This window comes from Mustelus asterias, chromosome 14 (genome assembly GCF_964213995.1).
Source record: "Mustelus asterias chromosome 14, sMusAst1.hap1.1, whole genome shotgun sequence".
Classification (NCBI taxonomy): domain Eukaryota; kingdom Metazoa; phylum Chordata; class Chondrichthyes; order Carcharhiniformes; family Triakidae; genus Mustelus; species Mustelus asterias.
The window spans coordinates 44,581,792-44,596,543 of record NC_135814.1 but is presented as its reverse complement, the minus strand read 5'-3'; the positions used below and the strand labels follow the sequence as shown (position 1 = coordinate 44,596,543).

Genomic DNA, 14,752 nt, shown 5'->3' with positions numbered 1-14,752 from the left:
AGAGTTTACCTTGCAATAATAGCAAACCTCCACCGTTGAGTACAGTAAAATCCAGAGATAATGAGCGCAACTATTTCTGTGCCTTTAGTGCTGCTGCATAAATAAGCCACTTCCTCTGAAGAGCTAAGTGATGGCATGTTGGAAACAAGTGGGAATCATGCAGTAAATCAATCTCTTGATAGAACTGCTCTGTTACACTCTCATAATATACAGATGTTCCATCCAAAACCAATAACAATTTGCACACAATAATGGTTAAAATATGAAATTAAATCTATATTGTATTCCAAGAAATAGATATCTTACCCCAGGACAGCCTTTATCCTTTCCAGGTTGTCCTTGTTCCACTTTTCCTGGTTTCTTACAGATGCTCCACATATTTTCCTTACAGTCTTTAACTTTCCACTGGCCATCCTGTTAATTAAAATAAAATTCTTAGTTCAAAGACAAAAGTCAAATAACAGTAACCACACATTACTATGCTGTTTTGGATTTCTACTTGTCTATTTGCAAATGTTTGCACAAATCTCACCAGATGTTTGTCTGCTCTGGTCCAAAAAGTGTAACAGGTTTACGTATACAATTATTCCTGTCACTAAAGAATATTAACAAATGGATATCGCAGATAAAAATTCACTACTACATGCAAAATGAAGATGATTTCGCAAGTAGACTTACATTGACCCTGCAATGAAGTGAAAAGCCAGTGTGAAAACACTGTGAAAATAGTTAAGTAGTCAACGTTGTTTTGCTACAATAAAGTACTATACAAATCCAAGTTGTAGTTTTACCATCAGAAAGACTATTGCTGGATCGTGATAGAACAAAATAAAGCTTTTTTAAAATTTGCAACACATACCAAAGAAGGAATGCTGTCGAGGTTCATTAAGAAGTTAATAAGTTGTAAAATACACTGTTTTGACAATTAAGCATCATGGAACCAAATGCAAAAGAGCTCATTTTGACAGCTAATATCAGACTTTCAATGAAGGTTGTGAAATGTTCTTGTTTCAAATACAAAAAGACACATGGGTGGTCAGATATGATTATTAACTCTTCCTTATAGTAGCAAGTTAAAAAGATTGGATGGCAAAAGTAACAGCTAGCTTGCAAATGTACAGTTCAATGATAAGTACAAGAACAGGTCATTTACCTAAAAAACATCAAACATTGAGCTAGAAGAAAAACAGGCATTCAGCCACTAACCCACTTTTTCCTCAGAAGATTTACAATCACTGAGTTTTCCCTAGTTACTTAATGTCTTAAAAGAAAGTTCCGCATGAATGGCCCTTTATCCCCAAAGGCATTCGACAGGTCTCTGGAACAGCTAAACACCCCACATCACACTGACTCACTTGCTTCCGCAGACGAGACCTGTGGGTTTGAAAACTTGCAATAGTTTTGATAAGGCTTACAGGAGCCTTTGAACCAAAAGTGTGTGGCTAAACTAAAAACTGTTTGTGCACGGAGTTTGGCAGCAGATCAAAACACAAGGCAGAAAAGAGTGGGTAACTAGAACTAGTCTCTTTCTAAATCTGCTCTCGTTAGTGAAAGCTTCGATCAATTTTAATCCATCCTAACAATACACTTTAGTAATGTTTTTCTAATATAAAACTCATTTGTTTTTCTGAACATTTAATTATAAAAACAACCACAAAAGGGTTTATTTCTGAACATCTAAATCACATACAGTGTTTGTAAGGTTAACAGGAGGGATATTATTTCCAAAACACCACTCACGTGGTTAGTGGCCAGACAGTAAAACAACAGTTCAAGAAGGCATTGAAATATTAGTAAATATATTTACAGTCTTCTGTGATGACACACAGTGTTCTGTGGTGTAATATGGAACCTGTGGCTCATTCTTATGCCAGTAAGTGAATGTCACAGGAGATCCTTCTGACCATGCAAACACAGCTGGTGTCCTGTTGCTGGCAAGTCCAATCCAAACTTCTGGTACAGTTTCTGGCAGAAAGATTATGTATATATATTTAGTTAGGTCAGAGGGAGCATGAAGTAATTTTCTCAGTACTTACCTGCCAGCTCTTTCTTCACTTCGTATTCATACTCTTCATATCATGGCAGCAATTAGGTCAACATGGTGCATAGATTCTGGTTAGCTCAGTTGGCTAGATGGCTTGCATGTGGATTAGATTAACATCAACAGGACAGGTTCGAGCTCTGTTCTGGCTGAGGTAGGTTCGAGGCCTGCCTCCTTGCTCCACCCATAGTAAAAAATCAGAACACTGCCGTGGTTCAGTGAGTAATTGCCAAGGACCTACCTTTGAGCAGGAAGCTCACAAAGCAGTAGGTGGTTTACCCTATGCACGTCCAGGAGATTTGTTTCATCAATGAAGGATTATTTAGAAATTTGTCTAAAAACTTGGCAATTCACTTGGCAAACAAAAACCTTTATGGTAGGGACTATGTTACAAAAAAACTCACAACATTTAATCGTCGTTCAGAAACAAGAAAAACATTCAATGGAGTTGTATCAATTCAGGTGCAAAGTACCTGAACACAGGTATGGTCAAATTGGCTGCAAATTCATATGCACTGACAAGCTCCCTAACTCGTATATTGCAAACAAATGGAAAATATCAACAATCTCAACCAATTACATCAACAGATTTCAGAGAATTATTCTCTTTGTAGCAAAACTCAAATGGTTTGCCAGACAACTTTCTGGAAAGCTGTTAGGTAAATAGATCTGGAGGTGTCCTGCTGTATAACCTCTAAGGAATCAGTTCTGACGAAGGGTCATAGTGACCTGAAAAATTGCGTGGAATTTTATGCCAGTGGGGATAATACGGTCCTGCCAAAGTCAACGGACTTTTGAATGGCCCCCACCGCGACAGGACTCTAACATTCCACCCATTAACTCTGTTTCTTTCTATAGATGTTGGCTGCCCTGATCAGTATGTCAACATTTTCTGGTTTAATCCCAAGGAGTCTGGTCTGTTCTCTGCTGCATGTTGCACACGCTTTGCCATCCAGCAGGCCAATCCATTTGAGCCAACAGCAGAAGCTGACATGCAAGCTGAACAGCATACACGAGAGGAGGACATGGTGGATAAGAAAATTCAAGGCCGATTCTATCCTGTAAGCTTGTGTTGTTATCAAATACTCGAGCACTACATAATAGAATTTTAGAAAGGGAAGGTAACTTATAGTCTTTCCCCTGCCAAGAACTACAATTCACTATGGTCCAACCATCCAGTGCCTGTTTTAAGTGCTCTTTTATCTACCCCAATGAGGTGCCAAGAGTGGCTTCAGCTTGAATTGTCCACGGTTGTTGAGTATACAGTGTAGGGAGTTGAGATAATCATGGCCAGTGATCTCAATAAACTCAGACCTGAGAAGGACCAGCTATCGCTCTGAGGCTGTACTCACCGTTTTTAATTTGGTTAATGAAAACAGCCACATCCGCCAATGAGTGCATACTAATGAGTTCACTTCCATGTAGGTGACAGGATGTCAGTGCATCTTTCCAGTTCAAATCTTCCTTATGCATCTTATAGCAGAACCCATTGTAGGAAAGCCAGCCAGGTTCACAGTGTGTGGTCCTATACTGCCAGAATTCTGTCATTGAGGTCAAAGAAAAAGAAAAAAAAACTTGCATTTTCATAAAATTCTTCACAATTACATGAATTCCCAAAGCACTTTACAGTCAATTAAGTACTTAGTGATGTGTAGTCACTGTTGTAATGGTGGAAATGTGGCATCATGTGACAATGATGAGGTTTTAGCTGCTGTTTGAGGGTTGGTCAGGATATTGGGGAGAACACCCCTCTTTTTCTTCTAAACGGTACCATGCAATCTTTAACAACCACCTGGAAGTGGAGCCTCAGTTTACGGTCTCATCCAAAAGATGACACCTCCAAGTGTGCAGCGCTCCCTCTGTGCTTCACAGGCATGCCAGCATTGATATTGTGGACACACCACTGAAGTAGAATTTAAACTCACAACTTTCGACTTTGTGTAAAAGAGAGAGTTAGCACTCAGCCACAACAGAGTAATGAACTGTCTATTTCAAGCCTGTTCTACTTCAGGATTAAGTAGCAGAAGCAAAAAGCACAGAACACAAATGAGAATCCCATCATAACAAGTTGTCAAAGTGAATTCCATTTATGTTGTACTTTGTGCACACACCTGAGTAACTGATCATTAAAGCTGCCAGATTGTTGCAAAATACCGACTGGGAGAGGAGAACCTGGTCTGACTTAGAACCATAGGACCATAGAAAATTACAGCTCAGAAACAGGCCTTTTGGCCCTTCTTGTCTGTGCCGAACCATTTTATGCCTAGTCCCACTGACCTCCACTTGGACCATATCCCTCCACACCCCTCCACACCCCTCTCATCCATGAACCCGTCCGACTTACATACATCTCCTGTCCCACACAATGTGGTTGCCTTTTTAAATGCCCTGAGGGTAACCAGGATCTGGAATAAGTATTGCCTTACCCATGTCCCAAGGACGAACATTGAAAAATAACAAAGTAGGTGACTTTTTTTTAGCTTCAGCTTTCTTCTTAACTCACAGGCTAAATGAGCCAAGCAGTTTCAAACTGAGCTGAAGGAGCAGGAGGACCCAAAGTTCAAATTCTGTTCATTTTGACTCTGTTAGTTGATCTCAGCCAGGGCAGCAGTGGCAAAGCTACAATTCATCTCAGCATTCCAAGCTAAGGTAAATAAAACCTCTATTATTGCAGGCTTCCTGTTTCTGGACTGCTTGCTGATCAGCACTTCCTGTTGGAAGTGTATGCACAAAGGACATTTGGGTGAGGGAAGGATTGGCCTTAGTTAGGGTAGCCTCCAGAGTTCAAGAGTTCATGGATGCTCGTTGCAAATTCACACATGAAGCCACGAGATCAAAATGTTGGAAGGTCACATCATCCTTGGTAATGTTCTACAATAATGCTTTATTTAATTTAGTACATACAAGTAAGAAATAGAGAGAAGAAATATTCAGAGGAATCCTAACTTACCAAAGGGTTCCACTTTTGTAGAGTTGGTCATTTTTTTACAAATATAAGGCAGGGCTATTTCACACACAGCACTACTCCAGCGATAATTTAATTTAGAATTCAGCATTCCACAATGGTACGTCCCCCGCAATGAGCCCCGAGGCTGATCTACAGAACATAACATTGCAAGGTTTAAATTTAAGTTGCTGCAATTGACATTTAAATCTATTCCGAATGCACTCATATTCAATGAGGGAACATTTGTGTAGTTTGAAAAATGCATGAAGAGGAATGAATGCAAATTGCTGCGGTAGGTCACAAAAGTCATGGAGAGGGTGGGGATGGCAGGTGATGGGGTGGGTCAACATTCTAACTGGGGTGGCACGGTGGCACAGTGATCAGCATTACTGCCTCACAGCACCAGGCACCCGGGATCAATTCCCAACTTGGGCCACTGTCTGCGTGCAGTCTGCACGTTCTCCCTCTGTCTGTGTGGGTTTCCTCCGGGTGCTCCGGTTTCCTCCCACAGTCCGAAAGACATGCTGGTTCGTTGGATTGGTCATGTTAAATTCTCCCTCAGTGCACCCAAACAGGCGCCGGAGTATGGCGACTAGGGGATTTTCACAGTTTAACTTCATTGCAGTGTTAATGTAAGTCACAAATTTGATTGAGTTTTTTGAAGGGGTAACCAAGAAGGTAGATGAGGGCAGTGCAGTTGATGTTGTCTACATGGACTTTAGCAAGGCCTTTGACAAGGTGCCGCATGGTAGGTTGTTGCATAAAGTTAAATCTCACGGGATCTAGGGTGAGGTATCTAAATGGATACAAAATTGGCTTCTTGACAGAAGCCAGAGGGTGGTTGTACAGAGTTGTTTTTCAAACTGGAGGCCTGTGACCAGCGGTGTGCCTCAGGGATCAGTGCTGGGTCCACTGTTATTTGTCATTTATATTAATGATTTGGATGAGAATATAGGGGGCATGGTTAGTACGTTTGCAGATGACACCAAGATTGGTTGCATGGTGGACAGTGAGGAAGGTTACCTCCAATTGCAGCGGGATCTTGATCAATTGGGCCAGTGGGCTGACAAATGGCAGATGGAGTTTAATTTAGACAAATGCGAGGTAATGCATTTTGGTAGATTGAACCAGGGCAGATCTTACTCAGTTAATGGTAGGGTGTTGGAGAGAGTTACAGAACAAAGAGATCTAGGGGTACATGTTCATAGCTCCTTGAAAGTGGAGTCACAGGTGGACAGAGTGGTGAAGAAGGCATTCGGCATGCTTGGTTTCATCGGTCAGAACATTGAATACAGGAGTTGGGACGTCTTGTTGAAGTTATACAAGACATTGGTAAGGCCACACTTGGAATACTGTGCGCAATTCTGGTCACCCTATTATAGAAAGGATATTATTAAACTAGAAAGAGTGCAGAAAAGATTTACTGGGATGCTACTGGGACTTGATGGATTGAGTTATAAGGAGAGGCTGAATAGACTGGGACTTTTTTCTCTGGAGCGTAGGAGGTTGAGGGGTGACCTTATAGAGATCTATAAAATAATGAGGGGCATAGACAAGGTAGATAGTCAATACCTTTTCCCAAAGGTAGGGGAGTCTAAAACTAGAGGGCATAGGTTTAAGGTGAGAGGGGAGAGATACAAAAGTGTCCAGAGGGGCAATTTTTACACACAGAGGGTGGTGAGTGTCTGGAACAAGCTGCCAGAGGTAGTAGTAGAGGCGGGTACAATTTTATCTTTTAAAAAGCATTTCGATTATTACATGGGTACAATGGGTAGAGAGGGATATGGGCCAAATGCAGGCAATTGGGATTAGCTGAGGGGTTTTTAAAAAAAAATAAGGGCGGCATGGACAAGTTGGGCCAAAGGGCCTGTTTCCATGCTGTAAACCTCTATGACGCTAAGTCGACTTGTGACACTAATAAATAAACATTTAACCATAGTAAATTTCTCTCCAGAAATCGATCACTTAGAACTAGATTTTGAATTGAGAGTCAGGGTATAGGTTATGGTGGCTTAACAAATTGCAGTTATGGAATCCAAAATCAAAGATATTAATTTAATAAATTAATTTAATTTAAATTAAATGAAAAAAATCTAATTGATAGTACTCATGATAAAATTAACCAGACATCTTCCTAAATACCTGGGTCCCAATTTATAAAGCTCAGAGGTTCTCCATCAGACCACTGCCACCCAGTCGCTTCATCCAAATGATTGAGGCCTATCCAAGCCAGAATTCCAACATTTTGCAAATGCTCTGTAACAAAAGTTTACTGCAGTGTGAAATTCAACAGAAATAGTTATTACAGCATTGCATTGAAGGTTTCACTCTGTGTCACATCCTTTGTTAGAATAGAGAAGCATACATCAATGAACCAAAAATACGCGACAAAATAAATGAATGTTATGTGGTACTGCACGGACCAATTAATATTTCTATAGTTTTCACACATCAGGTTAGTGCATCAAAGAAATTATTTTTCCCGGAATAAAACTGAAGAATAATGATGGTTGTTTATGCTATAAATTTGAGTTATTATTCTACCCACTGAGTGACCAGTCAGCGGAATAACTCAAGTGATTTCAAGCAGCAGTTATTCCTGGATGTGTCCAAATGCTAGTCCACTGTCCATAATGCAATTATTGCAATGCAATTTTTTGAAAACATGAATACAATTTTTTTTGTTTTTAATTGAAACCATTTAGATTAGACTTGCACACCAGCTGTGCTGCAATTTTCATCCGGTAACCAATGCATTTGATGAGCTGAAACCTTTCATCTATCACTGCACCATTCAACGATGACATTCCTGCTGCCAGTAATTCTTCCTGTGTCAGTAATGTGGACTGCCACAATGTCAAAAGCTGCAAACTTTGTCCCAAGTTGTTTAATACCAGGGCAATGCCTAGGTTCTATGAATCTATGAATGTCATTCTGGTAAGTGAATTGCCGTGCTATTTCCAAAACGCATCATGCAGCAATGCAGCTCATGCTCTAATCACATTGGGGGCAATTCTCCCAAAATAACTCTCAGTGCCGAATTCACGTAAAAACTGGAGTAAACCCGCTGGTATTTTTAGCGGGATTTTCAAAATGAATCTCCCACACTCTGAACACTGCAGAGTGCACTAGTGAGATGAAAATCTGGGGATGGGGCATATTCCCGCTGGAGAGGCCGGCAGCATAGCACTGCAGGCCACTGCGCATGCGCCGATCTGTCATAGCGGAGATCGGTGCATGCGCAGTAGCCCTAGATGGCTGGTCTCCCGATTGCTGGCCAGCCCCACGACCCCACATCGCTGCCTGTGTGACCTCCCCCACCCCCCACCCCGCCCCAGTGCTCCCGATCGCTGCCTCCCAGATGTCTCTGGGCCAGTCCCAAATTCCACCCCCCCCCCCCCGCCACCATCTGGGCAGCCCTGGTCTCCCCAACCTCTCCCCCTCCCCCCCCAGCAGCCCCACCCCCACCCCGACAGTCCCACCTCCCCCCCCCCCCCCCCCCCCCCCCCAATCATCCCCTTTCCTCCCTCTGCCACTGAACCTGACTGCGGAGTGGCAACGGGATGCCCCACCCCCACCCATCGCCCCTATAGGCCCTGCCCCAATAGGCCCCACCCCCTCTAGCCCCACCCTCTTGGCACTCCCCGATGCCTGGTGGGCAGTGCTAAGGTGCCCTTTGGGCAGTGCCAGTTTGCCCCTTGGGTAGTGCCAGGGGCCAGGCTGGCAATGCCCAGTAGGCACCTGCCCTTACCCCTGACTTCCTGGGGGGCATTCGTGGGGTCGGGCCTCCAGCGGTGTCGGGCCGCCAGTTCCCTGTTAGTGGGGAGTTGCGGGGGGGGGGGGGGAGGTGACGACGCTAGACTTCACTCCCGGGCCCACTAACAGGATTCAAATCAACATTTCAATATTTAAATCAGCTTGTTTTCATAAACAAAATGGCGTCCTGATTTCAGAATCCTGGCGTTGCCGGCATGTTTAGGCCCCGCCCCTCCAGCTGGCTGTGTGTTTTCGCCAGCACTTTGAAACTGCACAGTGTGTGGGGAAATCAGGCGAGAAAAAGTGTTTGTGAAACCAATGAGTTTCACCCAGCTTTTCCCTCCTGATCCATCACACTGTGCAAGTCTGGGGAGAATTGCACCCATGGTTTTTTGAACCTAAAAATCTGTTTATTCAGTTCATGCATTTCTGTTAAAATTGATGTCAGTGATTTTGTGTAAGATGTCGGAGGTAGAACATTGACTTTGTTTTGTGGCAAATGGTGGCAGCTGGTCTGCTGCCAGTACTTTATGTTTAGTCCATTAAAATAAATAAAAAAATGTCCTTCATATAGAAGCAGCTACGTGAAGGGGTGTTTATCAGTGCTGACAATAAAGGCATGAGTTAAAACGCAGAAATTTTAAAACACAGCTGAACAAAAACCTTTACAAAATAGGTGTCCATGACATATTTACAATTGCCTCAGGTTCAGATCAGAACCACTCCTTGGTTATAAACTTACTGCTGATGTATTCCTGTTCCTCCAGATCTCTGATACTCAGCAAGTCTCCTCCTTGTGCCTGACATGAAGCACGGGCCTCATTCCAAGAGAGAAGAGCCAGAAGATTAAATTGATAGCAAGTCTGTGAAATGGGATCCTTTTCCCAAACCATATCACATCCGGGATCTATAAAAAGCAAAACATCAATCATTATTTGTTGGAAGTTAGAAATTTTAAACTGCAAATGGTGCACAACTATCTTAAACTCTTACCTAAATTTGGGCAAAACCCCCATACTTCATCAACATCATAACTGCTGGTAGTTGAACACCAAAGGAGTTTATCTTCTCTTCCTTCATTAGTACAGTCATAGTACCATTTATTATTATATTTAAATGGCAGAGCACAAGGCATCCCACGGGAGTTTCCGAGTACAGTATGAATTTCTGAAAAATAAAACATTAAGGATTTTTTTTTAACCAACGCTCGTATACTTTCTGAATGCAAATATCTGTTAAATCAGATAATAATCAGTTAAAGTTCTGTCTTATCACCAATGTAATAACCTTAAAGATCTAACAGTACTGCCACACGGTGACACATGGGCTTGTAGTGAGTCCAAATAATATTCTCATGTACTTCCAGACTTCCCGATAAGTACTGTTGACCAAACAAAAAATCTTTGGATCACGCAACTGTGAGCCTTGAGTAGGAGGAAGAGACAGCGCTGTTGGCTGATAGCATTGAGTACTGCATCTTCCAGGTGGTATTCTTACTATAGCATGTTCCCCTACTACAAATACTTATTGGCTGAAAAGTTTTCTATAGAAAACTAAACTGTTAACATTGAAGAATAAATTTTCAGCTTGGCTGTGAGGTGACTTTCACTATTGTAACTTGAAGTATTTGAGAGTTCACCCAATGGAACCAAGGTTTCTCGACACTCTTTAGAGAGTTTTGATAGTCTTGGAGTATCTTTTAAGATGTTATAAAATCAGTTGTAAGTTGCACATATTGCAAGAAAGATTAAGTTATTTTACATCAAGATTGTGATTGAGAATATGAAGTGTATTCCAAAAGTTAAAAGAGTCTGGGACTCTGCTGTTTGTCATTTTTATTAATGACTTGGATGAGGGCGTGGAAAGATGGATTAGTAAATAAGCGGATGACACTAAAGTCGGTGGAGTTGTAGACAGTGCGGAGGGAAGTGGCAGGTTACAGAGGGAAGCTACGGCATCTCCTCCAGAGCCTTCAACATGTCATTGATGAAGACGAACATCTCGCCAAGGCCATCCCCATACCCCCACTTCTTGCCTTCAAACAACCGCACAACCTCAAACAGACCATTGTCCGCAGCAAACTACCCAGCCTTCAGGAGAACAGTGACCATGACACCACACAACCCTGCCACAGCAACCTCTGCAAGACGTGCCGGATCATCGACACAGATGCCATCATCTCACGTGAGAACACCATCCACCAGGTACACGGTACATACTCTTGCAATTCGGCCAACGTTGTCTACCTGATACGCTGCAAGAAAGGATGTCCCGAGGCATGGTACATTGGGGAAACTATGCAGACGCTGCGACAACGGATGAATGAACACCGCTCGACAATCACCAGGCAAGACTGTTCTCTTCCTGTTGGGGAGCACTTCAGCGGTCACGGGCATTCGGCCTCTGATATTCGGGTAAGCGTTCTCCAAGGCGGCCTTCGCGACACACGACGGCGCAGAGTCGCTGAGCAGAAACTGATAGCCAAGTTCCGCACACACGAGGACAGCCTCAACCGGGATATTGGGTTCATGTCACACTATTTGTAACTCCCACAGTTGCGTGGACCTGCAGAGTTTCACTGGCTGTCTTGTCTGGAGACAATACACATCTTTTTAGCCTGTCTTGATGCTCTCTCCACTCACATTGTTTCGTCTCTTAAAGACTTGATTAGTTGTAAGTATTTGCATTCCAACCATTATTCATGTAAATTGAGTCTGTGTCTTTATAAGCTCTGTTTGTGAACAGAATTCCCACTCACCTGAAGAAGGGGCTAAGAGCTCCGAAAGCTTGTGTGGCTTTTGCTACCAAATAAACCTGTTGGACTTTAACCTGGTGTTGTTAAACTTCTTACTGTGTTTACCCCAGTCCAACGCCGGCATCTCCACATCAAGGTTACAGAGGGACATAGATAAGCTGCAGAGCTGGGCTGAGAAGTGGCAAATGGAGTTTAATGCGGAAAAGTGTGAGGTGATTCACTTTGGAAGGAGTAACAGGAATACAGAGTACTGGGCTAATGGTAAGATACTTGGTAGTGTGGATGAACAGAGGGATCTGGGTGTTCATGTGCATAGATCCCTGAAAGTTGGCACCCAGGTTGATAGGGTTGTTAAGAAGGCGTACGGTGTGTTAGCTTTTATTGGTAGAGGGATTGAGTTTCGGAGCCAGGAGGTCATGCTGCAACTGTACAAAACTCTGGTGCGGCCGCATTTGGAGTATTGCGTACAGCTCTGGTCGCCGTATTATAGGAAAGATGTGGAAGTGTTGGAAAGGGTGCAGAGGAGATTTACCAGGATGTTGCCTGGTATGGTGGGAAAATCGTATGAGGAAAGGCTGAGGGGCTTGAGGTTGTTTTCGTGAGAGAGAGGAAGGTTAAGAGGTGACTTAATAGAGGCATACAAGATGATCAGAGGATTAGATAGGGTGGATAGTGAGAGCCTTTTTCCTCGGATGGTGTTGGCTAGCACGAGGGGACATAGCTTTAAATTGAGGGGTGAGAGATATAGGACAGATGTTAGAGGTAGGTTCTTTACTCAGAGAGTAGTAAGGGCGTGGAATGCCCTGCCTGCAGCAGTGGTAGACTCGTCAACGTTGAGAGCGTTCAAGTGGTTATTGGATAAACATATGGATGATATTGGAATAGTGTAGATTAGAGGGGCTTTAGATTGGTACCACTGGTCGGCGCAACATCGAGGGCCGAAGGGCCTGTACTGCGCTGTAATGTTCTATGTTCTATTTTTTCTTCCCTCCTAGTTGTGGTGCTGAATGGGCAGATTCAGGCAATGTGTGCTCAGTCTGTCCGTGCCTCTGTGCATTCAGTTATTTGGCTAGAGCAAGCCCGCTCCCTGCCAAGAATTTGCGTGGGAATCAGACTGAAGGTGCAAGACTGATTGGAACTAGCAGGCCTAAGGTCAAAGGGTCCTTAGATATTCTATAAGTATCATCCAATCGAATGGAGAAGTCCACCACCACCAATTCCTTGGGGTGTTCCTACAAATTCAGACTATTTACAGGGGCATAACTCTGAAATATTTTCCCCAAATATTTAGCGCCTCTCTACATAATATATGCGCAATAAGAGTATGAAATTCAGTCTAGAACAAATGCAGAATCTTGCACTTATGAAGCTTCTTTCAGACCCTCAGGACATTGGAAACACTTCACAGTATAGTTATTGTAATGCAGGAAAATGCAGCAAGCAATTTGTACACACATTGGGTCCATAAATATCAATTAACTTAAAGATAACATAATCTGTTTTAATAATGTTGTTTCATGGATACAATTGGCTAAGACCCAAGGCGAACGCCCCTGCTTTTCTTCAAATAACAAGATGGGATTTTTTACATCCATTCAAGGGAGGCAGACCAACATCTGACCTGAAAGACCCAGCCGGAAGTTTACCACCCCGCCCACCACAGGAATCGGAGCCGGTGACGGGCGGACCATGGCAAGGTCCATTGACCTCGGGCAGGATTTTATGGTTTTGGGACTAGCAAAGCTGTAAAATCCCACCCAGGCTATCTTCAACAGCTCAGCCATTCCTCACTGAAGCATAAACTGAGGCTCTGGGCTCAAGATTCGGGAATAGACTCAAACCTACAAACTTCTGACTGAGGCAAATGTGCTGTCACTAAGCCAAAGTTGAAACCATGGAATCTTATCAGCTCCACGGAGACAGGATTGGAGGTGAAGAAAAATGTGAAAATAGCACTTCCCCAACCCATTTCCACCTCCAAGCAAGCTTGGCAGAGATAGGGCCAATTCAGTAGCAACGGGTTGTCAATTAGACCAATTAAAGGTTCAGTTGGGGAAAGTTCCAGAAATAAATCTTCCCAATGTTGAACAGGTCCTTCCTGGTGAGGCTGAATTGTTGACAGGTACAGCTGCTGTCAAAAGCAGGCTGGGAATTGCTGACACCTCCTCTCAATTGCCCCAGCAATGAGCTGCAGCGATGAGATGGCCACAACTGTGGCCATGTGAATCACCCTGTGGCCACTCTTTATCTCCGAATTTTCAAAAGGCTCCCTTTTGAGGTATCCTCACTGTCTGTCACCGACCTCAACAACTCCCGTCCATCTTCCAGAGTTCTGGGTCCTCTGATTGAACCACCTGGTGTACTGAGTTGGATGGCGAATGTGGAGGCAACCTGTAAATTGCCACCCAGAAGACTGCAACGCTGCGCAGCCAGGCTACACCAGTGGGGATTGGGGCTTGCTTTTGGTCCCGACAACAGGAACATTTTTAAACTAGTAAGAGTCCACCTCATGTTACGAAGGCATGTAATATGGATGTTTTGATTTCATTTGATTTATTATTGTCACATGTATCAGTATACAGTGAAAAGTATTGTTTCTTGCGTCCTATACTGACAAAGCATACCGTTCGTAGAGAAGGAAATGAGAGAGTGTGGAATGTAGTGTTACAGTCATAGCTAGGGTGTAGAGAAAGATCAACTTAGTGCGAGATAAGTCCATTTAAAAGTCTGACAGCAGCAGGGAAGAAGCTGTTCTTGAGACAGTTGGTACGTGATCTCAGACTTTTGTGTCTTTTTCTCGACGGAAGAAGGTGGAAGAGAATAGATTACAGGTTCTCAAGGGTCAGCCTTCACAAACATTCCCAAGTTCTCTCACTTATGCATTCTAACAGTACTGCAGATGGCTTTGATTAAAGCACTCCCCTGCTCTCCTGATCTCACTAAATAATGCCGATTCTTGGCAGATGGTATACAATCCACTTACAGCGGCAGCACAGCATGCTTTATCCCAGTCCAGGTCACCATTCCCTTGAATTTCTTTTCAGGCAGCAATATGTGACTTATGCTGTTCCAGCCACATAGTAGCTCTCTAAATTAATGATACTACCAATGCGGTATTCAATTCTGATCGTACACAGTGAAACAAAAGAAAAAGAGGGCAATATTCAATTCCACAGAACAGCAGAATTCTCACAGACATAAGGAGCAACTGAGTGAAAGCAGGTAGCACTCAAATGTCTGTATGATAATCCCC

At 43.2% G+C, this 14,752-nt stretch overlaps 1 protein-coding gene across 1 annotated transcript in view; it reads right to left on the bottom strand.

Annotated features, from left to right (window-relative positions):
* pla2r1 (phospholipase A2 receptor 1) overlaps positions 1-14,752 on the bottom strand; it is a 127,903-nt gene that overhangs the window by 75,662 nt on the left and 37,489 nt on the right. Inside the window, exons 3-9 of the mRNA XM_078228257.1 lie at positions 9,738-9,911; positions 9,487-9,651; positions 7,131-7,244; positions 4,992-5,138; positions 3,394-3,582; positions 1,808-1,965; positions 307-414 (exon numbers count right to left, since the gene is read on the bottom strand). Coding sequence (XP_078084383.1) covers positions 307-414; positions 1,808-1,965; positions 3,394-3,582; positions 4,992-5,138; positions 7,131-7,244; positions 9,487-9,651; positions 9,738-9,911 — 1,055 coding nt within the window. The remainder of the gene's footprint in view (positions 1-306; positions 415-1,807; positions 1,966-3,393; positions 3,583-4,991; positions 5,139-7,130; positions 7,245-9,486; positions 9,652-9,737; positions 9,912-14,752) is intronic.